Source organism: Coptis chinensis, chromosome 9, assembly GCF_015680905.1.
Source record: "Coptis chinensis isolate HL-2020 chromosome 9, ASM1568090v1, whole genome shotgun sequence".
In the NCBI taxonomy this organism is placed as follows: Eukaryota; Viridiplantae; Streptophyta; class Magnoliopsida; order Ranunculales; family Ranunculaceae; genus Coptis; species Coptis chinensis.
The window spans coordinates 76,515,256-76,543,232 of NC_141464.1; the positions used below are offsets into that span (position 1 = coordinate 76,515,256).

The window sequence follows — 27,977 nt, forward strand, 5'->3', positions numbered from 1 at the left end:
TTGCTTACTGATGAGTTTATTGTTTTATTTGCTATTTCTGAGCTTTGGCCCTCATTATTGTATGGTCATGAAATGTGATTAATAATTTAATATGTCATTTCCATTGAAGGTTGCGCTCTGTCTAGAACTGATTTTAGAAAAAAAAAAAGCCTGTTAGGAAATAGAACGTAAACAATTCCGAACACTTCTGTCCTTTAAAATGACAATTGGGAAAAATTAACATGATAGACATAGTTTGAAAGAAACGAATCCACTGCCTTCCTGGAAATGGCTAATGAGTTTTGCAAGCAAGTATCAATATAAACTTAAAGCTGATGTTTTAAAGAGCAACTGAAAAGAACGAAAGAATATCTGTTTCTAGTACGAGATACAGCAGTTGTGTTTCTCAACGGACTTGCACAATGACTTAGAAGTTACAAGACATAACCATGCCGTTTCGAAAGAACAAAAACTTTTACTTCAAGAGTGTCTATAGTGAATCAACCAAGTTATGCAACTAATAAATAACAAAATTAACCCCTCAAAACCTGCAAGAGCAGCAAATGTATGGAACTCGCACCTTTCAGAATCTAATGAACCTTCTTTTCTTTCTTGCCCTCCCTCTTTCCTTTCAACCTCTTAGCATTTCTCTTCTTTTGCTGCTTATACTCTTCGTACAACCTTATCGATGTTACTGTACTATTTAACTCTCTTCTCAGACTCTCATTCTCCGAGATGTCTCTAATTACTGTGAAATGTTCTGAAAACATTTTCTTCAGAACCTCCTTGTCTCCAGAATACTGAGCCAGCTCATTACCACTTAATATGGAAGATTTACTTGGATTTTTCCTTTTCCGGTTTTGCGTCGCACTGTTTCTTTGAGGGTTGAAGGACTCTTGTTCAATTGATAGATCCTTAAAGGCTTGCAGAGGAGATGTTGCGGCCAGATACACCTGATTAGCAGTGTTGATGGTTAAAATGCTGGAGGCTGCAGTAGAAATTGCAGGATGATAGTGCTTGCATAATAGGCTCAATTCCCAGAGGACAGAAGCAAGCGCGCCGCTTAGATTTGGATCTGAGGCACATGGTTGATATTTCTGCACCCAAGAGTATCATGTGAGAGAAAGGAGGAATGTCATGGAAATCAAATATTATCAGTGAGGGCATGCGCACATTCTCCGTTCATAAATGGAAGTGGAAAACAACAAACCTAAATTCATGGTTGAAAGAGAATCGACTGTTTTAGTAAGATATGTCGACCTATTCATATGCCTCTATCAATCAAATATCAAACAGTAAAGACAAGGATTCCTTTCAACAGATCATGGCCAAATTGGGAAAATTCTACCCTGTGATATAAGACTATCCACAACTACAGACTTGCAACGTTCTACATGCTTCTACAAATGCTAACTTAAATGTCTTTGGACAGCTTACCGCAACTGAACCTGAAAGCGAACCACCACCAGCATCATTTTCTAACAGATTACGGCATTTGGCATTCCTCTGAAGTAGATCCTTCAAAGTGACCAGAGCTACAAACAATTTTGAATTGAAGATCACATGATTGATAAAGAAGATATACCTATGAACAGTATAAGATCAGTTCCACAAAATGAACAACATTCACCTGCCATGGCCTCTGCAGAACCAAAGAACAATGAGGATGTAGCCAGACGTTTTACAAACGCAGCTGCCCTTTGCATATCGTGTTGTCTTCCTTCACATAACATAATCTTCAAAGCTTCAGCTAACACTTCGCCTTGATCTCTGATTAGCAAACAAACAGAACGATAAGCAAAAGATTTGTAATATGTTACAGTAACTTGACACAGAATGTGGGCTCATTTCTACTCAATAGAAACAAGCTGCAGCCTGATCTACCTTCTATTTCCACTTCGTGTAAATACATAATATGGCATTCCACCGAAAAAGTAAAGGCAGGGAGGTAAATATGTGTCAAACTGTCAATGCTACACAGGAACAATAGATGGCTCAAGATATGGGCTAGAGAGGTACGATCAGCAACATATAGGATACATGATGACATAAGAGGTTCAGTCACAGCGAGCCGTAATGTTTGGCCAAAGACATAACTCTTTTATCTTCCAAATATTTCACATATAAACTTAAAACTTAAACTTAAAACTGTAAAATCAGATATCAAGTCTTTATACACCATGAGATCAACTGATATTTGTACATTTAACACAGTATTGTATTTAAAGATATTTGCAAGAAACTTGAAATCAATCAATTTAACGCAATGATACTTAAATTATGGAATGGACCATCCCACCCAGATGATAGCTATCAGTTCATCCCCAATGGGCCCAACACAAAAGCCAAACTTTCTAGGTATCTACAGGCCCTGACTCACATCCTCAAAAAAAAAATATATATATATATATATATATATATATATATATATACAGACTACCAGCTTATTTCAACTTATGCGACAGTTGCGACTTTAAAAGAGACATAATTGAAGTGGCTGCGAAATTGATTTTCTAAAATGTTTAAAATATGTAACATAAGCATTGCTATAAGCAAAGAGTTTTAGGATATCTGATCTTTGGTGCAGGGCACGACTGCAAGTCCTGACTTAACTTGTACCTAGGGTTCTTATCTAGCCACAGACCCACCTACGGCATATGAACTCACCACAAGTACAGAATCGTGCAACCCAAAACTTTAGCAGCCAAAGCAACCAAAAATACTAGTCAATAGGAAACAACTTCTCTTAGTTGGACAGGGCAGAGTACCATTTACAAGTGGCTAGCATTGCTAATGCGTACAACAGTTCAAAAGCATATCTGGTTCAAAACAATTCACCTGTCGGGTCTGTACTCAAGTATCAGATTGTAAAGCTGCACAAAAAACTCTTGTAGATCGACATTCAAGGCATCAAGGTTGTTCCTCATTACTTTGAACGCCACAATGCAGCAACGTAAACGCTCAGAAACAGTCAAACGGGATTCAGGAGAACTTTCGGAGTTACTGACACCACTCGCAAGCATTTTAAGAGAATTCATAAGATCACCCATAAAATCTAAGTCAATCAGATGGGAGAACTTCCCCAATCCATTCAAGCATGGAGCAAGCAGTGGATGGGTCCCAAATCGACCAAATAAAAAACTATCATTTGTTGCAGACCTGAAAGCAACAATATAATAACAGAACAAAATTACTGATCAGAACAAGTGAAGTATCTTGAACTCCAGGGAAAACGAGAATATCATGGAATACATGAAGTCAGAATGTATTCTCTGACACTACCAAAATAGCAGTACAGATTGCAATTTTCTGCTACACATCTAGAAGTATTGTTGCTTGTATGATTTATGTTTTATGCGCCTAGTACCTGCATATGATAGTTATTTTACTCTTAAATGTATGTGAAACATACGAGTTAGACTGCTCATTGTACACCAAGTGCATGTGTATGTGTAGTTTGAACATCTCAAAATAGGAAGGATTTAGATAATTCAGGTTCTAAGTTGTGCCTTTTTTTCACTTTTTTAAAGTTTGATAAAAGATTTTATCTAGCTCTTCACCATCCAACATGGGGTTAGATTTTAAACATTTTGTAGGCCAATACCTATTTACTGTTGACCGTGTGGAATGCTTCAATATCCGAAAATACGTCTGAAATACAAATGAAAGTGTTTCTGTTTGCATTCTTTTCCGATCTAGAGCATCTGGAGCAAAGGATGTAGCTTTTAAGTCGGCATCGACCTACAAAAGAAAAGACGGGACGAGATGGGAACGTCAATTATTTCAACAGCAATATTGGTGAAAGATGAATACATAGTTGATGCTTTTTTTTTTGCATGAGACGACCTCCTCTCTAGTCTTTTCCTGCAAGTCCTTCCTACTTCTCTTTTTGTTGTTTGCTTTCCATTTCTTTGGATCCTCAGAATTTTTCCTCCCCTTCTTCCCTCTGTTATTGGAATCATCACCCTCAACTGACTGAGACTTCCCAAGATCCTCATCAAAAGACAAGTACAGGAAAACCTGAAAGAGTACGAGAATCAGATTGATAAACTTTATGCGTAAAACTATCAAGTATGAATATACTTTATAAATAAATAAATAAGTTAAACAGAATGTTTAAGGCAAGGAACTAAACCCATAAAAGGCGTAAGGGGCACCTTGAGGCTTAATCTCAGTGCATTTTTTTTAACCTTGACCATACCTCAATTGAATCAGGATGCAATTGGCAATCATCAATTTTGACATGATCTGTAATTAATTGAACAGCTTCCACAGTAGCCTCGCCTCCATGCTTTCCCTCATTAGTAAAAAGTGACTTTAAAGCTGTACAACAAAGTTTCCTGCCAAAGAAATCACAAGCATCTACATGAGACAATCTCACACTCAACACATACGAAACATATTTAATATACATATAAACATCTGACTAAGGGGAACTGGGGAAAGTCCCAGCCTTTGACGACCCAAAACACTTCCCGGTTTGGCCTAGCAGATATAATCAGATAAAAAGAAGAATATATAGAAATAGCAGTCAATTACACTCACAAGCTGTTAAAACTACATAGAACAACTAAAAGGGATAGGGTGGGAAATCAGATCGATAATTTTCTTGACACACATGAGATAGGTGTTAAAGATTACTGTAGAGGTGACAATGAATAGTAATTTGTCCCGATCTGATTCTTATCCATAGTGGAAATAATCAAACAACTTTCAAATTCCTGATATCGAATCTGAGTTCAGATTTTTTATTTTTTATTAATATTCTTGTTGGACATGACTCGGACACAGGTATATTCACTTCTTTATTATCCAATAAGATATGCCGTGTAAATAATTAACAATAATTCTATATAATGGACATTACAGATGGTGATACAAAAAAGGAGCCGTGGAAGTACTAATTCCTTTTGAAATGGATTGTTCGAAGATCAAGCATAAGAAAAAGGTTTGCTTTTTGGGTAAAAAAAATTTCATTTCATTTTGAAGATTACAGAGATATCACTAGATCGACCTTACCAAGATGTTAACGATCAAATCCCCCTGCCCCACTCTCCTGACTAGGGCACACATAAGAAAATGTAAAAAAAGGAAAGAAAGTTTTGTTTATGTCAGTTTGAGGCTTACAGACAGAAGCATATATGCTTCTGAAAGTATTAAATAAGGTTAAGGCTACGTTTGGTTTGAGGAATTTCAATTCCTGGAAAGTTGATGTAACTCACAATTGTAGTAGGGAGGGACAGAGGCAACACTGTTTATAGGAGAAAGAGGAGAGGAACAGCGCCACTTTCGTAGGAGTTTTGAAGAGAATAACTTCTTTTTTATAAAGATGTGATATCTACCTACTACTATGGGGGCGCAAACTCAACTTCCCAGGAAATGAAATTCCGTGAACCAAAAAATGCCAAACTGAATTACATACCCAGATGTTCCATCATTTATTTTCAGCAACTTTTGAATGCAACCCAAAAAATTTAATTGATTATAATAACCTTATGATGTCATCTGTTGAGCTTATGTTATTGACAACGGCAGCTACCAAGTTCCCACGGAAGTTGAAGTGCGGGACTGCTTCCAGCAAAGTGCACATACAACGAACAGTTACAAGTTGAAAAGAAGGTTTCTTTTCCAATACTACAAGCTTTTGCAGGTAAGCCTGAAAAAAGTATTGACATATAAGAAGCAGAATTTAATCGGAGATTCAAGTACAGGGGGCCATAGTATGCACAAATATAAAAACCAAGAGTGACAGATACTTAGAGAAAAACAATGGACCATATTCCATAGAATAATTGGTATGATAGATGACACATCTAGCTTCCATTTCAAACTTTTCTATCTTAAAGATCAATCCTATATTACTTCTTTTTATCGAGAGAAGCAATTATGACTAGTCACTTTGTAGGCATTTGGAGTTTCAGGTCCTTCTTATCATATCATTGATGCAAACTGACTAACATAAGGTCACCATCATCAGGTAATTTTCCTCAAAATTACGATGCACTTATGAATCCTTGTCATAGATTAACAAGAAGAGTCGGTGCATAAACCTAGCTGACACAAAAGTCAATTGTTCAGGAAAGAAAATTCAAACCTTGTATGACGACAGAAGTGTTGATTCATAGTACCGCATTTTCTTTACTGCCTTTGAAACATTCATCTCCAGCTCCTTCTCTGTGGGAAGTCTGATACGATAACTATTGGACATTCACAAAGAGAATCAGAATTCAGTAGATTGCACCACATGAAAGAACAAATATTGTTCCTGTGCCAAGATTTGGGACAGGCACTATCTGAACCTAAAGTGTGTAGCTGGAAATATACCCAGGAATAATGTCCTTGAAAACAGCTGATAAAGAAAGGAGCCCCAGTTTCACAATGTTTTGATCGTCATCTTTACATATCTGCAACATTTCTTTTAAATGTTTAATATTTGCCTCTGGATCCTCAAGGAGGGAATATCCCAACTCTGCCAATTTTTCTTCTTTTGTGCATACAACTCCTCAGCTGAAAGTTCTTCTTTCAGTTCTGCCTAGCGACATAACACAACTCAGGAGGTTTACTAAAACTAAAGAATAGAACAGCCGAATGAGACGAAAGAAAATATAAAATAAATGGTGCGGGATAAAAACCCAATATAGACGTGTGTGGGAGTGCACGAGATCACACATACATAATTATGACAGTGGAATAACATCATTACAACACATCAATGATAATGACGTGACATTGGAGAAAATATGTGTGTGACGCTCCCTTGAGGTAATTCTAGAACAAATTCACACTAAACTGGGACAATTGATGTATGCGGTTGCAACCAAAACATTGGGAGTCACACGCAGCTCAAACCTAGAACCACTTTGCTCTGCTCTACTTCATCTTTCAGCGGAAGAAACCAAACTAACCAAAATTTGACTTTTAAAAAAAAACACATAAACACTCAGTAGTCATCGTTTCACTAGATATATGAGCACAACTATCTTCTAGAATCTCTTGCTGTTACCCAGCTTTTCTGATATGGGATTACTTAAAAAATAATAGTGATCTTAATATTCAATATAGCAGAAAAGTCGCAACAATATTTTAAGAAAATCGAGAACAAGATTGATCTGTCTTCATTGTACCAGTTATAACATCCTACGAGTTTAAAAGTCTGTATACTTTGCAAGATATTGCACTAGCAACTCTTCTTTGAAACTTCAACAAGCCACTCCAAATACCGAAATTCATGCAAGAGAATGGAAAAAATTCAAGTTCTTGAATATACAAATAACTTGTGCTAAAGAAGGCTTTAGTTTTGGATAGAAGCAACTAGCTGTTTGTGTGCTATAAACTTCTTTATCATTATAGTTTCTATTGATCAATATGTTAGCACTATTTTTATCTCCAACAGATAATAACCTATTTAACAATGTTAATTGCAAATTGTACTCGAATATTTGACACATTTAATTGGTTGCCAATTTTTTTTTTTTTTTTTATTACTGTAAATGCAAGCAAAACATTTTATGAAGAATTTTACCAGAACTCCAGCTTGCGGGTTTTCCTGCACATCCTCCGTCTTAACCGGCTCCTTTGCTTGCTTCTTTGCTTCTTTCCTACCTTTCTTCGTCTTCGCTCTCTTCTCCGCCTTTGTAAGCTTCACAACACTTCCATCTCTATCCTCCGTTGCATCTTCACTCTCTTTTAATTCCTTCTCAGCTTTTTCACTCTTCTTCGTAACTACATTACTCACATTAATCATATTCTATAAACTAGCAATAAGAAAGTAAGAAACAATAATAATAATAAAAAAACAAGTACCCCTTCTATAAACTAGCTCCCCGCCCAACGTTTTAATAGGAAGGGCATCAACGGGATCAACTTCAAGACCATCATTTTTCTCCAACGACTTCTTTTTCTTCCTTTTTTCATACAATGCTTCTATATCATCATCCTTTTTATCAGCAACACGACTTACATGCCTTGACAAATATACACAACACATTACAATAAGTAACAATGCAACAACAAAGTTTAAAGTAATATATATAATAAAAGACACGTACTTGGTAATAGAGTCAGTGTCTAAACGTCTAAGAAGTTTAGCATAGTCTTTATTTTCATTAACAAAATGAACATCTTCATCAGATACTTCAACTTCTTCTTCTGTAACTTCTGGTGGTAACTGTGGTGGAATGGGCGCCTTCCTCTTTTTACCCATTTGAAACTAAGCTATAAAACAATAAGTTGTATAAGAACAACACGTGTTTAATTATGTAAACTATATGTTTAAGGATTAAGAATGGTTTAACTTACATAAAAGTAATTGAAGAGAGCGGCGGAACTGAGAAAGTTGAAGTAGTCTTTGGAGACGAAGGTGTTTTATTAAGGTATCGACATTTCGATGTTACTGATATTTTACTATATTTCGATACATACAAAATACCAGCATCGATCATTTAATATGCGTGGGTGCCCGGGTGGTCGTTGTTTTTCTTTAATTTTAGTTTTTCATTATGTATTTATTGTAAACCTTAATTTTTTGTTAGCCATGGTGGTCTTACAATCTTACATACATAAAACTTTATCATTAGTTTGATTTTAATATCTTGGTTATTAGATACTAGGGTATGCCCATGCCGTACGGCACTGATAGAGTCGCCTGCGACGCTAATTCTATAGAAGCAGCCTAAACTTGAACACACCCCCCTCCCCCATTTTGATTCTATTATACTAGCTATTGTTCTATTTATGGTCAAGAATGATTATTAGGCTGAGAAACTCGACATCACACTAACTTGAACCACCTGAGAGGTGATTTGGATAGAACCTCCCCATTATTTGATGACTTTCCAATGTTTTGGATCATGTTAAAAGGCTGCAAAGACAATTCTCATTCAATAAATCGGGTAGTGATTTGCACATATGTTCTAGACTCATTCATCTAAATGGACTTAAACATAGAAGAACATCAATTAAGCTAAATGAAATAAGAACAATATGAGAAATAGATACATAATCAGACTCCCACAAGTGGTTTGAATGAGGACATCAAAACAGTACCAAAAAGAGCACCCACAAAAGTATGCCAAGTACAAAAAAAAGTAGCAAAAGTACAGATAACATTGTTGACAATCATAACTCTTCCAGAAACCCCAGCCTCGTTCGCCAATGTCAAAGTCATTATCATAAATCTCAAGCCCTGAGGAAACTTCATCGAAGAAGTATGTAATTATCTGTTTTAAATTCGTTAAATAGAGTGAGTAGGAAATACTATATATCTTGAAGAGAAGAAGAAATTGACAATTTAGAAGTGAAACAATGAGCGATTGTATTCACCTCTAGACTCTTTTCTAGTTTTGGAACAAGCAAATATTTAACAGCCCCAAAACTCAAACAATTACAAACCTATGACCGTGGTTTTATAGTAAAATTTGTGACATCTCCTCGTATTTTTGACATTTCATAAATATAAACCTGTCATAACCTGAAAATCACAATCATATATTTCTCATTGGTTAATCCGGTTACTTAACCGTCTCGACGATGATGCGAGTTGTCAAATAACTGGCTTACAAAAATGAGACCACTTCAACATTATGACTTAGTACACCAAAGTATTTGAATGTCTCGACTAATGCCAGATCATCAAAGCACCTCGTACAAAGTCATTACCAAAAACACAAGTAAAATACATACATCAGAGTCCCATAACTATCAAAAGGTCTACACCCATAACAAATGATATTTACAATGTATACATATACCATATTTCCTAAAATTTTCATTGGGGTAGTTCCATAAACGCGACTTTCTGTAACACTAATAAATCAAAGAACAAACAATAGCCACCGAAATGCTACCTACATTAAAATACCTATAAAAGTAGCATAACCAAATCAAAGCTCAAATCAATCAAAATTAATACTTTTTGACAAACCCAAAACCAAAAAATAGAACCCTTAATAAATAAGCAAATAAATACCTGTAACAACACCAGAAGAAGCTCAGACTAAACCTTTACATAGAAGAAAACAAATAATTCATCTCTGGCTAAACGATTTTAAAATGAACTGAATCTTTACATGGAAAATCAAAGAGATTGAGTTATAAGAGAAGAGATGTTACCTGTTTCACTTGATATGAGAATCAGCAGAGATCACTAAGTTATATTGATTGGCCAAGGTCCCATCGCCACGTTCATGGATGAAAAAATTAAACAACACAATAAGTAGAGAGACCAAGGAAGGAAAAATGAAAAAATGAAAAGGAACATACCTGAGAATCAGCATAGATCACTAAGTTTGAAGATATGAGAATTGAAATTTCTTCGTTCAGCTAAATACCATATAAACAGACGTCACCATTTAGTAGGAATTGAAATAGATTTGTATAGAACTATAAATTCAGGTGTTGTAAGATCAAAAAGAAGAAATTAGGGGGGGGGGGGGGGGGGAACTAACCAAGGTTCGCAAAAAGTTCTTTAACGCAATACTGACAAAATGTAATTACACACTAACTCGCAAAACCTACATAATTTGAACGAAGCAAATTAACCAAGTAAGAGCAAATACAAATGTATCAATTTGATGACTATAAATTCAATGAGAAACTACTCAACACTTGACTATAAATGAAAAGAACTTACGGATTATAGTAAGACTTATGGGTAAACAAAGTTTGGGGTGTGACTTTCTGAATTTGGAGGGAGGAGAATACTGATTTTGTCTGAAGAAGTGCACCTTGATAGTGCGACATATAATTGACCGTGGCTGAAAACTTCAGTGCGAAGGTCAATCCCCACATACTTCACCAATTGTCCTTGTGACTTATTTATAGTCATTGCATAAGCAACACGCACAGGAAATTGTCTTATTGTCACATGAAAAGAAAAATCAAAAGACGACGGTGACAAAGATATTCTTGGAATAAATGCATGATTACCCGCTTTTTCACCAGTCAAAATTCTTGTGAAAAGAACGTGAGGTCGATAGTGGACCACCATCAATCGGGTTCCATTGCATAATCCATATTTGGGAGCAATATTTCGCAACAACATTATAGGACAACCGACTTTTAGGTTGAGACAAAACGGTGGTAGACCAGCTGGATCAAGTGAGTTTAGGTACTCATTTGGGTATTGATTAATATTGGCTGGATTAGATTTGCATCCTCGTCGCCATCTTGTGCGCGAGCTAGAAAGAGAGTACTTTCCCACAGGAACATATTTAAAGCTGCTTTGCATTAATATCATTGACATCATCATTGCGCGAGATAGAATTGTGCTTCGTTAAATATTCCGTGTAATGCGTGGTAGGTTGATTTATTTGAGGATATGTAGTAGAAATGAGATCCTGAAGATTTGCACATCGATGAATTGTTGATGGTAGTTCAAATGTCTCGCTTGGGTCATTTCCTATCTAATTAACCAGAAAATAGTAATGAATATTAGTACGAATAAAAATAGTACAAAGAATGATGCAAATGAATATCAATATTAAGCAAATAATACAAAGAAAAATACACAGTTTGGTACCTCCATTAAGAAATTTGCGAACGCAATATTTGCAGAGTTTCCATTTTCCAATCGCATGTTTTGGGCAAGAGTTTGAACATAAATGTGACTCCAGAGGAAGGAAGACAGCAAGGAAGCACGCACAATCTATTCTCGAACCCCTTTGGGTATAACTGGAAGGCATTGACGGAAGTCACCACCAAGTACAACTGTTATTCCACCAAAAGGTTTATTATTGTCGCGAGTATCCCGAAGTGTGCGATCAACTGCCTCCACACAAAACTTATTTTGCATTGGGACTTCATCCCAAATAATAAGTTTAGCTTCCCTGAATAATTCGGCATGCATTGAATTCTTACTAAACCCACAAACAGAGGTATCAAGAATATATAGTGGGATGGATAAAGGTCGAGTGAGCAGCGATGCGACCACCACCAATAGTAATGAAGCTATTCGGATGAAGCGACCATAATAATAATATGCCCTCGGCACGACACGTAGCGTTGATTGTGTTGTAAACAAAAGTTTTTTGCTGTTCTGTTGCTCCATTCAAAAGAAGAGTTTCCCTAAATTTTGGGAAACGGAATCTATCAATTGTTTTGAAATGAAAAGCGTTGCTCTGCATTTTTAGGAAACCCTATTGCCATGTGCTTTTGCATTTTGAGGATCAAACTGAAATTGTCGCCTGGTCCCATATGAGTCGGTTTGCAACAACTAAGTTCCATCTTGTAGTTAACAAAGGCAGCAGCATTAGAGGGAAATTAGCGAGTGATTTACCTGACTCTATCAAAATCTCATTTAAGATAAATAAACCATAATCTTACCCGGCCAGGGGTAGGTTCTGGAATGTTGAACATTGTGCGAAGCTTATGTGGAAGGTCATCACATATATTTTCCCAAAAATCATTCCACAATGTTTGGGGTTGCAAAGGATTGCACTCTGCGAGAATAACACAAAATAGTTGGCGAAGATGATATCCAGTCTACATGACTGAAGCTTCCTGTAGACATTGCACCCATTCGCTGTCATCTTCCAGAAGTCCACGTGCAACACATGCATCTTTAAAAGTTGGAAGTGGAGGACCATTATCAATCCTTTTCAGATCATCAAATGATTGAGGTCCTTTTACAATAGTTAGAAGTAAGTGCAGGTAAAATCCCTCACCGGAATTAGGACTGGCGAAATACATTCTACCAATAGCAAATTTTCCCTCTCGTATCCTTATTGTCAAAGTCTGAGATTGTTTGTTCCAGACATAGTATTTGGGGAACTCTTGATAAGTGAGGCTTCTTGCTCTTAAATCTGATGCACAACAATCAAAGAAGGCAGTCAAAGTTGACTTTGGTGTGCTCCGCCCTTGATAGTATATCATGTATTGGTTCATCGACTTTATAAACTACGCTGGTGCATTCGGGGAGATGAAGTGCCAAAGCTTACAACTGTGAGAATCTCCTCATGTAGATGAAAACTTAATAATCTCCAAACCGCTTCCGGTGGGCCAATGTATCTCGTGATCCAAGTATTGTTGGATCTCATCCAACTCATTCAAACACTATTGTTGTCATGTCATGCCCTTTAAATATATACTTGTGAATGTATTTAACACAACGGATCCCAACACAAACTTCGACATTAATATGGCAGTTGAACATCTTAGAAAGATAAGGATTATAAGGAACAACATCCCCTGTTATCAAGCTGTATGCCCCTCATTAATATATGATCTACCATTGTCACGTCGACGGTAGATAGGATATTCATCTTTATCCATGGTGGTAGCATCTGCAAAAGTTCGGGGATAGTGATGCTTGCATCTACCATTTACCATGCACGGAGAGTTAGGATTATTTAGTCCACATGGACCATGAACCATACATGTGAGGACAGTCCGAAATAACTCAGGTTCGGTTTCTGGATCAGGAAACTCTGCACATACAATGCGATCAACTTGAGCAGGTATACGGATCTTGTCGGAATGTCGGAGATATATAAGTGCATGCATATGGGGCAACCCGCGTTTCTGGAACTCAATGGTGTAGACATGTGCAACGGTAGTACCAAGCACACCTTTCTTTTTAATTTCATTCATCAAGGCCCTTCACTTTAGTTCAAAGACACGGGCCACGACCTCTGGTCAATGAGTTGCAGTTTGGTGCTCAGACAATGCCTCAACAACTTCGTCCCAGTGCGGATTTTGCAGTCATTGTGAGAAATATATCAGGATGCTTATTGTAACGTGTGATAGCCATTGAATCTTGAAAAATTTCGAACATTTGCCTAGGGCTGCCGACACAAGATGCTGGTAAGACCACTCGTCTTCCAATCTGGTTTGGGTCAAAAGCTTCAGCTGCAACATCAGTGATACCTTGATAAAGTTCAGCCCGAAGCTTGTCTTGTTGTAGCCTATAATATCTCATTTTGTTATGTTCAGTCACTGCCCATCCATCCACCGGAAACTCTTGAAACAGTTTGTGCCCGCGTAAGATTGCAGAATATTCTCCAGGGAGTTCAAATATCTGATAAGAGTAGAAATCCATCTGTGTCAATCGGTCATTAGTATTTGAACGCCTCATATCAGGTGATCACCCAAGCTCTCCATAAGGAAACATTAGCACATAATGCAAAAGCAAGTAAGCTGGATGACATTCACTGATCTGCATGAATTCTTGCCCTCCTTTAAGATATATCACAATATCCCTCGTATTATCCCGCTCGCTGCCATCCCCAGGTAAAATGACAGCAATATCATCTGCGGTTGGCAAGTTGTAACGACGTCGTCTCTAGTAGTAATCAGAATGCAAATAAGCAGGTACATTGAAGTTCTCACCATGTTGAAGAGAGGCAAATCTAAGAACATCGTATGTGTGGCGAAAAGTAGTAAAGAAACAATTATACTGGAGCATAGTTGCATGAATTATCTTCATAACATCTGTGTTCAAACGGGGATTATGAAGTTGACGTATATCCAATGCAGCACTGGGATCATATATGTAAAGCTGAGAATAAGTTGGCTGCTGCCCAGTGTCAGGAATTAGAGATCCAGTTCTATGACGCAACTGACCATGTATAGTAAAAGGCCTTGGACCTCGTCCAGTAAAGACACACTCATTTCCTCCAAGGCTCGTAAATGCGAAAGCTTGGTTGTATTGTCTCATGTACTTCCGAAATGACTTTGACTTGCGATCATTTCCATCATATAAAGCTTTAAGGGCTGAAGGTAATGGTCGTAGTGGAGGCAATTTGACTTTCCCTTGCAAACAACAAGTCCCGAATCGAGGACGTGATAATGATGAATCTTTTAGTCGTTCATCCATCCAATGGAGTGCATTACAAAATGGACACTGAACATCCATTCTCCCCAAGGAGTGTCTTCCTTGTTCAATCAGACGGTTAGAAACAATATTGTCAACTTCGTCTTCATCATCACTTATGTCGGCATTATTAGCAGAAATTGGGCCGGTCAAAATCATTATGGTGAAACTCCTCACAATATTGTGCGGGATCCCCAAATGGTTGTTGTCCGCAAGATAAATAATTGTATATATTTAGACAAAAGTGCTATTTTTTGGTATTCCAATTTCAATAAGTGTGAAGAAGTATACCGCAAAATTTCGGTTAGTTGATGATGATGTAGAAGCTGCATTTGTCGAATGTGATGTTGGATGGACAAAGGATGAGGTAGAAGACCTACGATTCACAGCGTCTTTGAAGAAACTTGTGATGTTAGGTCGGATCTTATGGTTTTCTTTGAAACTATAAACCAAACCCAAAGAACCAAGAGAAAGATGTAATAAACCAATTACTAACCTTGCATTTTGGTGAGATGGTGTTGGTACAAAGTTCTCATTGGTTGAATGTGGAATTGCATGAGGTAAGGATACTGAGTAGAAGAGATACATGTACTACAATGAAACTTGCACAGGTGAGTTATATATAGATTTTGATTAAGGAAAATCGCTAAGTGAAGTACTCACGTGTTGTTTTGATCTGATGAATCAACATGGGCACTTGATGTGACACGTTCTTCGGGGGCGTAAATAGCCTTTGAGGATTAAGGAATGATAGATTTTCGAAGAGACTCGAAGAAGAACGCGTCGGTATGGTGTTGCATGAGGTGTAAATGGACTATTATGTGTTTGATGCTTATCAGCTTGAAGTGGAGTTTGTGGAAGTGAATGAGAGCCATTCAATGTTGAACTCATCAGTTGGTGGTCAATGACATGACGTGTGACTACTTGTGCACCTTGGATGGTGAAGTTTGTGATGCCAATTAGGTTAGTGCTCCTTTCTCTTTCCCTTCGAGCACGTTGTCCTAGTATTCTATTTGTTATCTGCACCTAATTATAAGTATAATCAACCGAATAGATTGGGAGAAAAAGGAATGCATGGATGATAGCAAAGATGGTAGTTAGTATTAAAATTAGAAAACATGAAATGTAAAGATGGATGACCACATGCAACACAGTTGGTGGGTAAATATTATACATATAAGCAGGCATTAAATGGAAGTTATTAAATGGCGATGAATTTACTACAATTATAGTGTACAAAAACACCTTTTTGACAATGCATGAGCAATGCATTTTAATTAAAGCTTTTCTTGCATGAGAACCGGATGGCGGGAGAAGTGCTTAATGCTTGTCAGCTTGAAGTGGAGTTTGTGGAAGTAAAGGAGAGCCATTCAATGTTGAACCCATCAGTTGGTGGTCAATGACATGACAGTTGCCAATTAGTTTAGTGCTCCTTTCTCTTTCCCTTCGAGCACGCTGTCCTAGCATTCTATTTGTTATCTACACCTAATTATAAGTATAATCAACCGAATAGTAAAGATATGAATGCATGGATAATAGCAAATATGGCAGTTAGTATTAAAATTAGAAAATGTGGAATGTAAAGATATGAATAAAGTAGTCAAGAATAATAAGTGATCGAAGACCCAAAAATAAAAGCAAATTGTAAATGATAGATGGATGACCACATGCAACACAGTTAGTGGGTAAATATTATACATTTATACATATAAGCTAGCATTAAATGGAAGTGAATTTACTACGATTATAGTGTACAAAAACATCTTTTGGATAATGCATGAGCAATTATAGTATTACATTTTAATTAAAGCTCATCTTACATGAGAACCAGATGGCGGGAGATGAGATAGAGAAACACTATCTGATGGGCGCTACACATTTATAAAGCAAAAGAAGAAATAAGATAATGCAATATACATAAGCAACAGTGTAGAAAAATAATTCGCAAGTAGGGAAATGAGATTCATAAAGTCAGTATATTAAATGGCAGTGAAACACCTTATGGACACGATACATCAGGCCATTACATTTTTTTTTAACCGGATGGCGGGAGATTAGATAGAGGACATTTATAAAACAAAAGAATAAATAAGGCAATGCAAGCGAGAAATACCTGGAAGCCAAGAGGCGGTTGAAGATTGAGCCTATCTTGGGGGGCAACAAAGACATGTTTGTTTTGGTTTGAAGGTTCCTTAAAGGAGTCCATAGGGCGTTTTCCTTTGTCAAGAATTGGTCGCGTAGGAAGCTATAAATATTTGAAAGAGAGTTAAAAAATGTGATGTGAAACCAATAAGAGTGTTAGGACAATTTGGGTAACTCAAAGTATGTTAATAGAAGTTATCAATACCTGGGGGCAAGCAGGTCATTGAGGAGTAGGTGGCTGAAGGTAGAGTCCATCTTGAACTGGAACATAAATATTGTTTTTTTTGTTCGAAGGATCCTTATAAGGGTCCTTTGGACGTTTGCCCTTATCTATGGGATCCTGTAGAAATAAATAGAAATAGATACTCAATAAAACCTACAGAAACAAACATAAAAAGATAGGTGGGGATAACATACCATTGAAAGTCGAATCTGCAATGAAAAAGGGTGCCTAAAAAAAAGACAAAGCAGTAGTGATTATTTCGCATGTAAAGGTAGTAGTACTTAGGCGTAAACACATATAAAAATTAGGTGGCAATAAATAAAACAAAAGGGATTTAAAAAAGTAGAGGGTAGCTGACGGTAGTAAACCACGAGCAGTGATTATTTCGCATGTAAAGGTAGTAGTAGGGTTTCGCATGTAAACACAGATAAAAATTAGGTGGCAGTAAATAAACAAAAGGGATTAAAAAAATTAGACGGTAGTAAACCACGCCGAAATTTAAAAAAAAAACAAAAAACAAATGAGAAATAAAAATCAGACGATAGCAAACGGAAGTAAATTAGACCACATATATAAAAGTACCACATATATGTTAATGGCAACCATTGGCTCAATAACCTCCCACTAACTTCCATGAACAAAATTTTAGCTTATTCACACTCCTAAAGCCCAAAGATGGGCACTGCTAAAATTTTGAAGAGGCTTTTACATAAACTTGCGACTTACAACCCCTATGAGCAGACACTTAAATGCATTCAAAACATGATTCTAAACTGGAAGAAGTAGTCTATTCAATGCTTCTAAAAAAAAACTTCAGATTTGAATTTATAGGAATGAATAAAGATAATAACACTGTATGATGAATCTATTGCTAATAAGCTTTTTAATATCAATAAAACAGATGTGTCCATTGTACTTGGAAATTTGGAATGTGGAGATATGATCGTATGGATTAGATGGCATCAGCTTAATCAAGACCTAAAGGCAACTTAAAAACACACTAAATCAGTAAATTGATTAGTGAAAGATGCCATAATAGATGCCTACATCTCACTAAGGATTGCAAAGGATAATGACTACACATAGCCTAAAAGCGGAAAGGACCACATATATAAAAGTAGTGGGGTAGTGGAGGGTGGAGCACATATATAAAAGTAAAATAAAGGAAAAAAAAACATTTTATTTTTTTGGAGTTTGGTAGACATTGACTTCGAATACCAACGAAAAAACATTGATAAAGTCTGGAAGTTTGGTTCCTGTTGTATATAGTAAAGGTATTCTTTGCTTATAGGTGTCCCTTCGTTCTACACCTCGAGTTCCAACGGCCATATAAGAAGACCTTGTTCCCAAATGAAGACTTTAAAACAAAAGTAATTAAGGAGAAGGAACTTCACCTTCTGAAAGGAACTGGTATGGCAACGAAGCCTTGATGGCAAATGTCAGTTGTAAATTATATATGGTTTTGCCCGAGTAAAACGACTGTTTTCAGTTGGGTCACATAGTTTGTAAGTTGTAAATTACATGGTGATGTTCTCTGGTAACAACTGTTTTCAGTTGGGTCTGTTATGTTTGATACGGTTTACAAGAGAGAGCACAAAGGACCAAGAAGCCATAACTGAGAATAGTTTCCTCAACATTATAAAGTGGATGTGCCTGTGAATATACTACTCAAACAGAGTGTAATATGTACGTCCAAAAGCAACAGAAGCTATATCTAATGTCTGAACAGATAACAGAAGCATCATAATGTCTGAACATTATGATGTGGTCTCTGAAATATCTAATAAAAAGTAAATATCTATCTAATGGCTTCAACACACTTCAACATTGCTTTTGAACTAATGTGTCTGAACATTGTTTTATCAAGTCCCTTCCAAAAACAGTTTGAACGTATAGTTTGAACTAATGTGTATGAACATTGTTTTATCAAGTCCCTTCCAAATATCTATCTAATGGCTTCAACACACTGCTCTCGAGTCTCAAACTGTCAGGGCCTTTTTATCCTTCTTTCTACTGTCTCTCGAGTCTCAAACTGTCCTTCTGGGTTAGAGTGAGAGCTGCAACTTTGGATTGATCAGCAGGCTTAACATCCCTAAATTATGATCTAAATCTGCTCCACTCAACAATCTCAGTTAGCGTCTGTGTGCCGAACGATCGTTGATCTAAATCTTTTCCACTCAACAATCTCGGATAGCTGCTGGGTGCCAAATGACACATTTATACCATTGATCCACATATTTTCCACTAAACCTTGGATATCGAGGTTAAATTAACCATTCATCCTTGTAACCCGCTTACAATAAATCTAAGTGGACTACTTATAACAACAAGATATAGGATATGAAACTGAATTTTCATATTCAGAAAGATCCAAACTAGAAAAATCAAATTGTAGAGTAAAATTCAGGAAGATAAAGACTTTTATTGAACAATTGTTGTTATATATAACGTCAAAATACTACACCTATTAGTGTTCTAGAAAACGGCCTATTAGTGTTATTATTAAAATGGCCTATTAATGTGTCTTAACATTCTTGGATTACATTCTTGGATTAAGTTTTTTAATTACATTCTTGGATTACTGTTATATATACCGCCAAAATACTACACCTATCTTCCTGAATATTAATGTGTCTTATTATTAATGTGTCTGAACATTAAAACGGCCTATTAATGTGTCTGAACATTGTTTTATCAATGTCTGAACGTTGATATCTAATGTGTCTGAACATTGCTTTTGAACTTCAACACACTTGATAACAGAAGCAACAGATGACCACCACTTAAGCAAATAAAATGTTAGAATCATCGAAAAGCAACAGAAATTTCAGCTGTTTGGCTCCAAGAAGGCCACTTACAGCTTTTTAAATCACTTTCAACAAGAACCAACCAACTTGAACAATTCATAATACAACCAAACTCCTATCTTTTTCGGAAACACTTACCAAAACTTCAAAAATCATTGAATGGGTATGAATATGACAAACCTTTAGATTCGCTTAAACAGGTAGTGTCAGTACTCCAAGGCCACTTACTCTCAACTCTTGCTGGACACGTAGACCGCAAAGACGCATACTCTCCCTTCTCGCAAAAGTTTTGTTGAAGCAGAGAGAAGAGTGAAAGTGTTGAACAGTGGCCAGCTCGGGAAACCTGGTGCTTTGAAATGATATTGGTGGTTGGTGCTCCCGACCGCAGTTGGCGCATCAATAAATCTAACCGAAAAATAACTTATAAACAACAACTCTTGACGGCGGCAGGAAGAATATGGTATTGATGTTTTGTTTGAAGATGAGGAAATAAGATCCAGTAGATCCGAGTGTTAGGGCGTAAGGAAGCATACTCTTTGGGATTGGCTTATTTTGCCATGTCACAACTTAGAAAGACAATGGTAACCACTGGATGGAGTCCCTACAGGCCCCACACCATTGTGTTTTATTAGATAGAAAGTTTTTTTTTTCCTTAGTTTATTGATATTGAATTTGTTTTGCTTGTATACTGTTTGTAATTCATTTGTAGATTTGCAATATTATGATGGTGAAAAATACCTAGAAAGGCTGCGTGTGCTTGGGATTACAAATAAGGAATTTAGTGAGACTTGCTGTGTTTTTTGATAACACGAACTCATATGCAACTCGTGAATATGAAAGTGAGAAGTTATAGGTATATATGGCAATATTAGTTATCGTTGGCACCAAAACAATTGAAACAATAATATCAATTCACAAGTAGTCTCACAAGTGCTTTTCTAATGCGGATGTTATTTGAGCTAAATAATTGATTAACCACAATAAGTTTTTTCAAAATACACCCTTTATTATGTTGAGTTTGTATTTATATTTATTTTGTTTTCACTTATGATTTTTTGTTCACTTTTTGCAATTGTAGTGGTATCACATGGCATTCTATATAACGTTCCACTGGTTGTTTTCCGACACATTTTGTAGATGATTGATGGTGAATTGTGTGTTTTGATGCTGGTGTTTCATTGGTTGTTTTCCAACACATTTTGTAGATGATTGGTGGTGAATTGTGTGTTTTGATGCTGGTTCTCGCAAAGAAATAGTGGAGTATATGAAATCAATCGTATTATAACACTATGATTATTTCGAAAATCTAGCTTTTATTTATTTTTCCCGGTTTATATTCATCATTTGTTGGTAGAGGTTTATCTTGATAGGTTAAAAGTGATGTAGTCACATATTAATTGATATGATGATTTAGCAATATTATGTTTTGATATAAGACAATTGTTTATGAAATGATATTAGATATTTTAGTTTTGACAAAATCAAGTGATTCCATCATTATCTTTTTTTCTATGTTATATGAAGTATTACAATAAATATTTAAAATTTAATTACATATCTGCCTTTTTTTCTAATAAGGTTTTCAATGTTTGGTTTGTTTTGGGCATTATAGTTTGAAGAAAATAAATTATTTTACAAATGGGAAAAAGTCAATGGAGTTGATGATTAGTTTCAATGTACCTTATCAAATATTTTTTAAATAAATATATGATCATATAATTCATCATATTACATCATATCCTTATTGTGAGTGATGGAGAAACTAGACATGGACTAGCTATATTTTTTACCCGGGGATATGTCCAACCTCAATATGTTATTTTGTATGATAGGACGAATTTTGAGCATTTTGAATCAAAGAGAAAATGAGCTTGAAAAGTGGAATTGCAAAATTCCCAAAGAAAAGGATAATTATGAGAATTTGTTTGTGTCCCACATTTTTCTATTTCGATTTTTTGTTGTTGTTATTTTTTTTCTTATGGTATTTTGTTTTTTACGTTGTCTCTAAGCAGTCTATTATCTTTTATATAATTTACTTATTGAGTAATTGATTATATAATCTCTGTTAGAGAAATTACATTTATTATAATATATCACTCGTATAAGATATTTCGTGGTTCTTAAGAATTTTTTCATGGTTAAAGATGATTAAAGTAGGAGTGGCAACGGGTCGGATTGTATATCAGGTCATATTCAGGTCACGTATTAGGAGAGCAAACCCAAATCCGACCTAATTTATATTCGTGTTGAATTTGGCAACCCTAACCCGATTCGCCTATATGACATATCATCCAACGGCGTGATCCATTAAGCCAACGGGTCAATATCGAAATGGGTTCACAAATAAATGTGCAAAATTTATAGTATTATACATATTTGTTTAACGAAAATAGATAAGTCTAAAAAAAAATGTTTATTAAGTATAAAAAACCATCAATAATTAAATTATATAGCAATAAAACTGAGTAACATAATTGTTTTCCCCCCGTCCCCACTTTAAAGCATGTACTTTTGAACTCTCACCTACAATTAATTTCTACGCGTAACTTTATGATATTTTATATAATTCTATTTTATCATATCAAAAAATAATATTATTTATTTTACACTAAGGGCAGCAGTAGGGGTGCCCATGGGTCGGTCCTGGTTCGGTTTCGACCGGTTCTAGGTTCGGTCTGACATTATCGGTTCCTATCAGTTCCGGTTCTATCGGGTTTATTATTATATTAACAAGAACCAGAACCAAACCCGCTTAGAACCACGGGGTAATCGGGTACCCGTCGGTTATAGTTCTTTATACCAAGTGGCATAAATATGCTGCTACAAGTCTAACAGGACAGAAAAATGAGCTCCTAAGTAATGTAAATATGTAATGAACCAAATAAAGTAGTATGAAATAGAATTCGGCATATTAAGGGAAGCATATTTGGTATCAAACTGATGAGAGATTAAATAATGCATTGCCACTGCAATTCTTACTCGTGTCTCGACGGCTATTTCTAGACTATATGAAAGAGGTTATAAGAACCTTGGTTGGTTAGCAGGAGGGTTCAACAGGGCAGAAGATGAACATTTTCCTTCAATTGGAGGAAATGAAAAGTTGCAATATGCTACAATAGGAGGTGCATCCTACTACTTCCTCCAAGTGTTTTTTCTCTTGAAAGTTGTGAACAAGAAGAGTTGAACATTTGAAGTAAGCAGTTTGGCAGTGATTATACACCTCAAGTCCTCAAGACTCATAACTCATATCACTTTGGCTTTTGCACATCTTCTGTTTACTTTCGAGTTTCGAGTGTATGGGTAAATTCCCTGGAGTTGTAATTTCTTTCCAAGTACCGGTTCAATTTTCTAATATACATTTAATGTATGTGCTATCATTTTATTTCTAAAAATTGGTGGCAAGAATACCAGACTGCTTGAAGAAAAATGTGAAGTCTCTGAGAATAAGATTATTAGGATTTAGGAGCCTACAAGAATAGAGTAACAACATATTTGCTACAGAAGCCAAAAGTTACATACAAGAATAGAGTATTACATAATGGTAAAAGCCACTAAACAATTATTATTATTTTTTTTTTTGTAAACTCATAATGAAAACACATTATAATAAGATCCAAAATAAATGAAAACACTTTATAATAAGATCCAAAATAAGCAAGTTCTTTATAATAATTGAATACCTGAAATGAATACCAATGCCTCCACCAATATGCTTAAAATGTATTTAACAAGACTGGAGGGTATTACATGTACGTAGCACATACTAAAAAGTTCAGGTACTTCATTAGGAATAGTTAAAGAAAAAACCAAAGGCGTATAGCGCTCAACACTTCTACTTCAGGAATCTTCAATAAGCAAGTCAAAACGCCACGTTGCTTGACTATATAATCCTAGTGGCCATACTTTTGAAACTCCCACTCACTGTTATCTAATGGGCACACTAGACGGGTCTTGAGCCAACGACTGATGCAATGGAAGTGAAATGCATGGTTGCATACGCCCCAGGCAACAATGCATTCATCACTGGTCACACTAGCTTGATTAGCTTGACATTCAATACAGAGATCCATGATATGCATGATTCCTGCAAATCTTACAGTTGTCCACAACAATATCCCAAGCCCAAAGAGAAACAACGTTCCACTTTTTGATATCAAACTTTTTAATCAGAGCCTTTTTTGAAGATGGTCCAGCACCACCACCGGTTGAACCACCCCCTTCGAGCTTCACTTCAACTGGTAACATGTTCACATCCGTGTCCAAAGAAGCCATCGCCTTCGCTAATTGATTTAGTAACTGACTAGTAATAAAGTTTTTGACAGAAGGTGGTGCCACACTGCCACGAAACAATTAACCAAAACCTCCCAAAGGGCAGAAGCTAAGCTACATCTCCATAAATAAAAGATAGATACAATCCACCATCACAACTCAAAACTCCCAAAAGCTCACCACCTAGAAATTTAACATAATCAAATTCACTTATAGTGGGACGTTCAAGAAATTATAGTATGCCAAAAGCTGGCAGTACCCTTAACTTTCTACAAGATTTTAGAGTCAGTTCAGAGAGACAAGGCGCTCCCACTCATCCAACAAATTCATACCATGAAATTGGAAATTCTTCAAGTTCGGAAAACATGTGATCATACCACCACCACTACTACTGTCTATGCCAATTTCCATAAAACTCACTACCAATATGTGTAACCTACTCGAAGTGGTCAATGACAAGCTCTTCAAGCGATGCTAGCTTACCCAAACCTGGCAATTGCTTGCACTGTTTGCAATCATAAAGTTTCAACACGACTAAATTGGACAACAATGCATTCATTGACATCCATAAAGGAAACTTGGATCCAATGCAGTGCATATACAGATATTAAATACTAATAAAGTTTTTCTGATTTCATTTGAACACCACCTGTTTAGCAAAGCTTTATATATAGCAAAAGCCTTACATGCACTATGTGCATAGAGCAGTATATGCAAATAAAGCATTGTCAAGCAAAGATAATACCTCTCCAAGTATGGTCGCTTGTTACAATAGTCTTCATAAAAAGAATCACCAACAGTGAAAAGATTAACACCCTACCATATACATCTAATATTATTTTAGTAATGGTGCTAGATCATGTCTTCCAAAAAGTTGTTCCATTCTCCGCATCCAAAATGTCAGTACGTCATATTTCTTCTACAAGAGTTGGGACTACCTGTTATCTTTCAAAAGGAGAAGTTATTTTAGCGTTTGATTAGCTACAAACAGTACTAAAAATATTTGTCGAGGTTAGAGTGATTACCCATTAAGCTTCTTCATCCTCATCAATTTCCCATATGTCTAGAATAGGCACACTTGTGGCAGCAACTTCAGGTTCAGGATCGGGTTCGGGTTCCACAATATCACCACAATCTTCGTCAATTTCAAACTCATCAATAGCCTTATCAACTGTCTCAAATGCATATTTGTCCCCATCCAGTGCACCTTATAATATACAAAATATAATGGAAACACTTGGTAAATGGAACTATGAGATATTGTACAATAAAAAGGTTTGCCATATATAAAAACAATATTATTACCTTCCAACTTCTTTCTAATCCAATCCTGAGTACATATCAATGCTTCAACAGTATGTGGTCGCATAGTTGATCGGTATCGATTAACTACCCTACCACCAATAGAAAATGCAGATTCAGATGCAACTGATGATGCAGGAATTGCTAAAATATCACGAGCTATTTTACCCATGATAGGATACTTCGGAGAATTATATTGCCACCAGTTTAAAACATTGAAATTCTTGTCGTCCAAGTCTATCCCTTTCTGCATTGGGAGGACTGGTTCTTCCAAATATATCTCCAACTCACTCTTCGAGTCTACATCCACCGAACTATCTTCAAGGAATGCTTCAAAACGCCTTAGCTTTGGCCTAGAAGTTTTGCTTGCATTAGCACGAATGTCCCTCTTACTACCAGAAGCCTTGCTACTAGTCTTAGTGTTCCATGAGGAGGGTTGACTTGGCATAGAAGACCGAGTTGCATACTCGTTGTACAAACTTGTAAGTATATCACTTACCTCTGTTATCTCCTCTGGAGAATGTTCAGTGCCATATATCAAAGGAAAGTAAAATGAGATTGACTTCATCTTGATGCGTGGATCTAATATTGACGATAATGAGAAGACCACGTTCGTGATGTTCCAGTACTTCACAAACTTTTCTTTCATCCTCATGGCCATAGCCCAAATGAAATGATCCCCTAAGTTTAATTTACCCCAAGAGTTGTAAATAGATATCACACGACAGATCAAAATACCGATTCACAGTTGTATAGGAACTCCAGGATAAAATTTGAGTGTCATGAAAAAATACCTTCAAGCAATCTGCAACAAGTTATGCATTATCCCAATCCATTTCGGAAGGACCACACTTGAAATCTGGTTCAACTTCGGCATAACGTGTTAATGCATCTTTCAAATGGAGTGCTACTTCAAGCATCTTATATGTTGAATTCCATCTAGTGCAGACATCTTGAATGAACCTTTTAGTTGGGACTTGAGCTTGGGCATAGACACCTTCAAACTTTTGTTGTCTTTGAGGTGAGCCTTTGATGAACTTGACAGTAGTTCAAATTTTTTCAAGCTCCCCCTCTATTTCTTTCAACCCCTCTTGAACAATCAAATTCAAAATGTGTGCACAACAACGCACTTGAAGTAATTGACCATCCAAAAGAAGTGTCCCCTTAGGCTGAAGTTTCCGAAAAATCTCACGCACTACACCGTCATTTGAAGCTGCATTGTCCAGTGTAATAGTTGACAACTTCTTGTCTAAATTCCAATCATACAATTTTTCCAGCACAACATTTCCAATATTTTCTCCTGTATGTCGACCTTTCACAGTGCAAAAACATAAAATCCTTTTTTGTAGCTTCCATTTGTCATCTATGTACTGCGCGGTTAAAGCCATATAACTAATATTCTAACATGATGTCCAAAAATCAATTGTGAAACTGATTCTGCATTGGAGCTTTCCCAAACTCGCATAAAGATTATTTTTTTCTTTTTCGTACAACTTCATACAATCCCTTCTAGTTGTGGTCCTCTTGTACAGCTTGAATGTTGGTTGCATTGACTTCAAAACCTTTCTAAATCCCACATGTTCAACCATTGAAAAAGGGTATTCATGCAAAACAATCATCTCGGTAATTGCTTCACGAGTTACAGAATGGTCGAACTGAAAGTTTTGGTAACTCACCCCTCCTTGTTCATCATCCACCTTTAAGGTCGTTTGGTATCCCCCTCGTTTGGCTTTGAACTCCTTACATGATCGAGACAAGTGTTTTATCAGGCAACTAGTCCCATTTGTAGTAGTTGCACTTAAAATCTTTTTGCAATGCTTACACTGAGCTGAAAGTAACTTTTCCATCCTTTTCAATTTCTTCAAATTCATTCCAGACAAGAGACATTTTTTTTTTGGCTTTGGATCACCCAAGAGGAGGTTGTCCAGAAACTTAATCAATAGCATTTTTTTCGCTTAGGCATTCTACATGATCATGGAAAACAAATGTAAGATTTAGACATTCTACATGATCATGGCGATACAAAACAAGTTACAAGTCAGACTCATCAAAAGCAACGAAATTATTAACGATCAAAAGATTATAATTTACGAGAACTTAAGAGTTTTGTGAAAAAGAAAGATGTTTACCAATAGCTTCATTATCGTAAACAAGATCTAAGGTCAAAACACTTTGAGTGAAAAAAAAAAAACTTTGTGCCAAACCCTCACACCGTTCAGGAAGTGAAGCAGGTAGTGTAAAACCAAAGCATTAAAAGACACTTACACGGTGAAATTCGACAATTGGTCAACGTCAAATTGCGGGTTTAATTTCGACGACCAAAATGAGTTGGTCTATGACCTGATACATTAGTTCTAAATTTCTAATAATCAATAGTTTTTTATCCTAATGATTATCTTAAATCAAGTAAACTTGTTCTTTCGGTTTTTTAGTTGCTCAAAGATAG

The 27,977-nt window shown here is 36.2% G+C and overlaps 3 protein-coding genes and 1 pseudogene across 3 annotated transcripts; all 4 read right to left on the bottom strand.

The window, feature by feature from the left end:
* Positions 1 to 331: 331 nt before the first annotated feature.
* Positions 332 to 8,201, bottom strand: LOC147478177 (nucleolar complex-associated protein 3-like). Its single transcript, XM_086583143.1, has 13 exons — positions 8,028 to 8,201; positions 7,783 to 7,943; positions 7,502 to 7,701; positions 6,304 to 6,511; positions 6,074 to 6,176; positions 5,472 to 5,635; positions 4,181 to 4,319; positions 3,826 to 3,999; positions 3,584 to 3,720; positions 2,818 to 3,138; positions 1,610 to 1,749; positions 1,417 to 1,514; positions 332 to 1,076 (listed from the first exon to the last, which is right to left on the bottom strand). Exons 4-13 carry the CDS (start codon positions 6,390 to 6,392, stop codon positions 570 to 572), a joined length of 1,872 nt encoding a protein of 623 aa, XP_086439269.1. The 5' UTR covers positions 6,393 to 6,511; positions 7,502 to 7,701; positions 7,783 to 7,943; positions 8,028 to 8,201; the 3' UTR covers positions 332 to 569.
* Positions 6,398 to 8,182, bottom strand: LOC147478178 (nucleolar complex-associated protein 3-like). The gene is made up of 4 exons (XM_086586181.1): positions 8,028 to 8,182; positions 7,783 to 7,943; positions 7,502 to 7,701; positions 6,398 to 6,511 (listed from the first exon to the last, which is right to left on the bottom strand). Exons 1-4 carry the CDS (start codon positions 8,180 to 8,182, stop codon positions 6,398 to 6,400), a joined length of 630 nt encoding a protein of 209 aa, XP_086442307.1.
* A 15,459-nt stretch (positions 8,202 to 23,660) lies between the features above and the next one.
* On the bottom strand, positions 23,661 to 24,287 carry LOC147478179 (RING-box protein 1a pseudogene; annotated as a pseudogene).
* A 2,059-nt stretch (positions 24,288 to 26,346) lies between these two features.
* LOC147478180 (zinc finger BED domain-containing protein RICESLEEPER 2-like) lies at positions 26,347 to 27,378 on the bottom strand. The gene is made up of 3 exons (XM_086586182.1): positions 27,033 to 27,378; positions 26,662 to 26,843; positions 26,347 to 26,568 (listed from the first exon to the last, which is right to left on the bottom strand). Exons 1-3 carry the CDS (start codon positions 27,376 to 27,378, stop codon positions 26,347 to 26,349), a joined length of 750 nt encoding a protein of 249 aa, XP_086442308.1.
* Positions 27,379 to 27,977: the final 599 nt, after the last annotated feature.

Excerpts from the sequence above, each read along its gene's own strand:
- LOC147478180 (XM_086586182.1), bottom strand. The coding sequence starts at position 27,378 with ATGGAAAAGTTACTTTCAGCTCAGTGTAAGCATTGCAAAAAGATTTTA. Across the intron at positions 26,844-27,032 it reads GACCACAACTAGAAGGGATT|GTCGACATACAGGAGAAAAT; the intron begins GTATGAAGTTGT and ends GCACTGTGAAAG. Across the intron at positions 26,569-26,661 it reads TGGATGGTCAATTACTTCAA|TTCATCAAAGGCTCACCTCA; the intron begins GTGCGTTGTTGT and ends ACTACTGTCAAG.
- LOC147478178 (XM_086586181.1), bottom strand. The coding sequence starts at position 8,182 with ATGGGTAAAAAGAGGAAGGCGCCCATTCCACCACAGTTACCACCAGAA. Across the intron at positions 7,944-8,027 it reads GACACTGACTCTATTACCAA|GCATGTAAGTCGTGTTGCTG; the intron begins GTACGTGTCTTT and ends ATATTTGTCAAG. Across the intron at positions 7,702-7,782 it reads GGAGCTAGTTTATAGAAGGG|TTACGAAGAAGAGTGAAAAA; the intron begins GTACTTGTTTTT and ends TGAGTAATGTAG.
- LOC147478177 (XM_086583143.1), bottom strand. The coding sequence starts at position 6,392 with ATGTTGCAGATATGTAAAGATGACGATCAAAACATTGTGAAACTGGGG. Across the intron at positions 5,636-6,073 it reads CACTTCTGTCGTCATACAAG|GCTTACCTGCAAAAGCTTGT; the intron begins GTTTGAATTTTC and ends TACTTTTTTCAG. Across the intron at positions 4,320-5,471 it reads TCAACAGATGACATCATAAG|GAAACTTTGTTGTACAGCTT; the intron begins GTTATTATAATC and ends TTTCTTTGGCAG.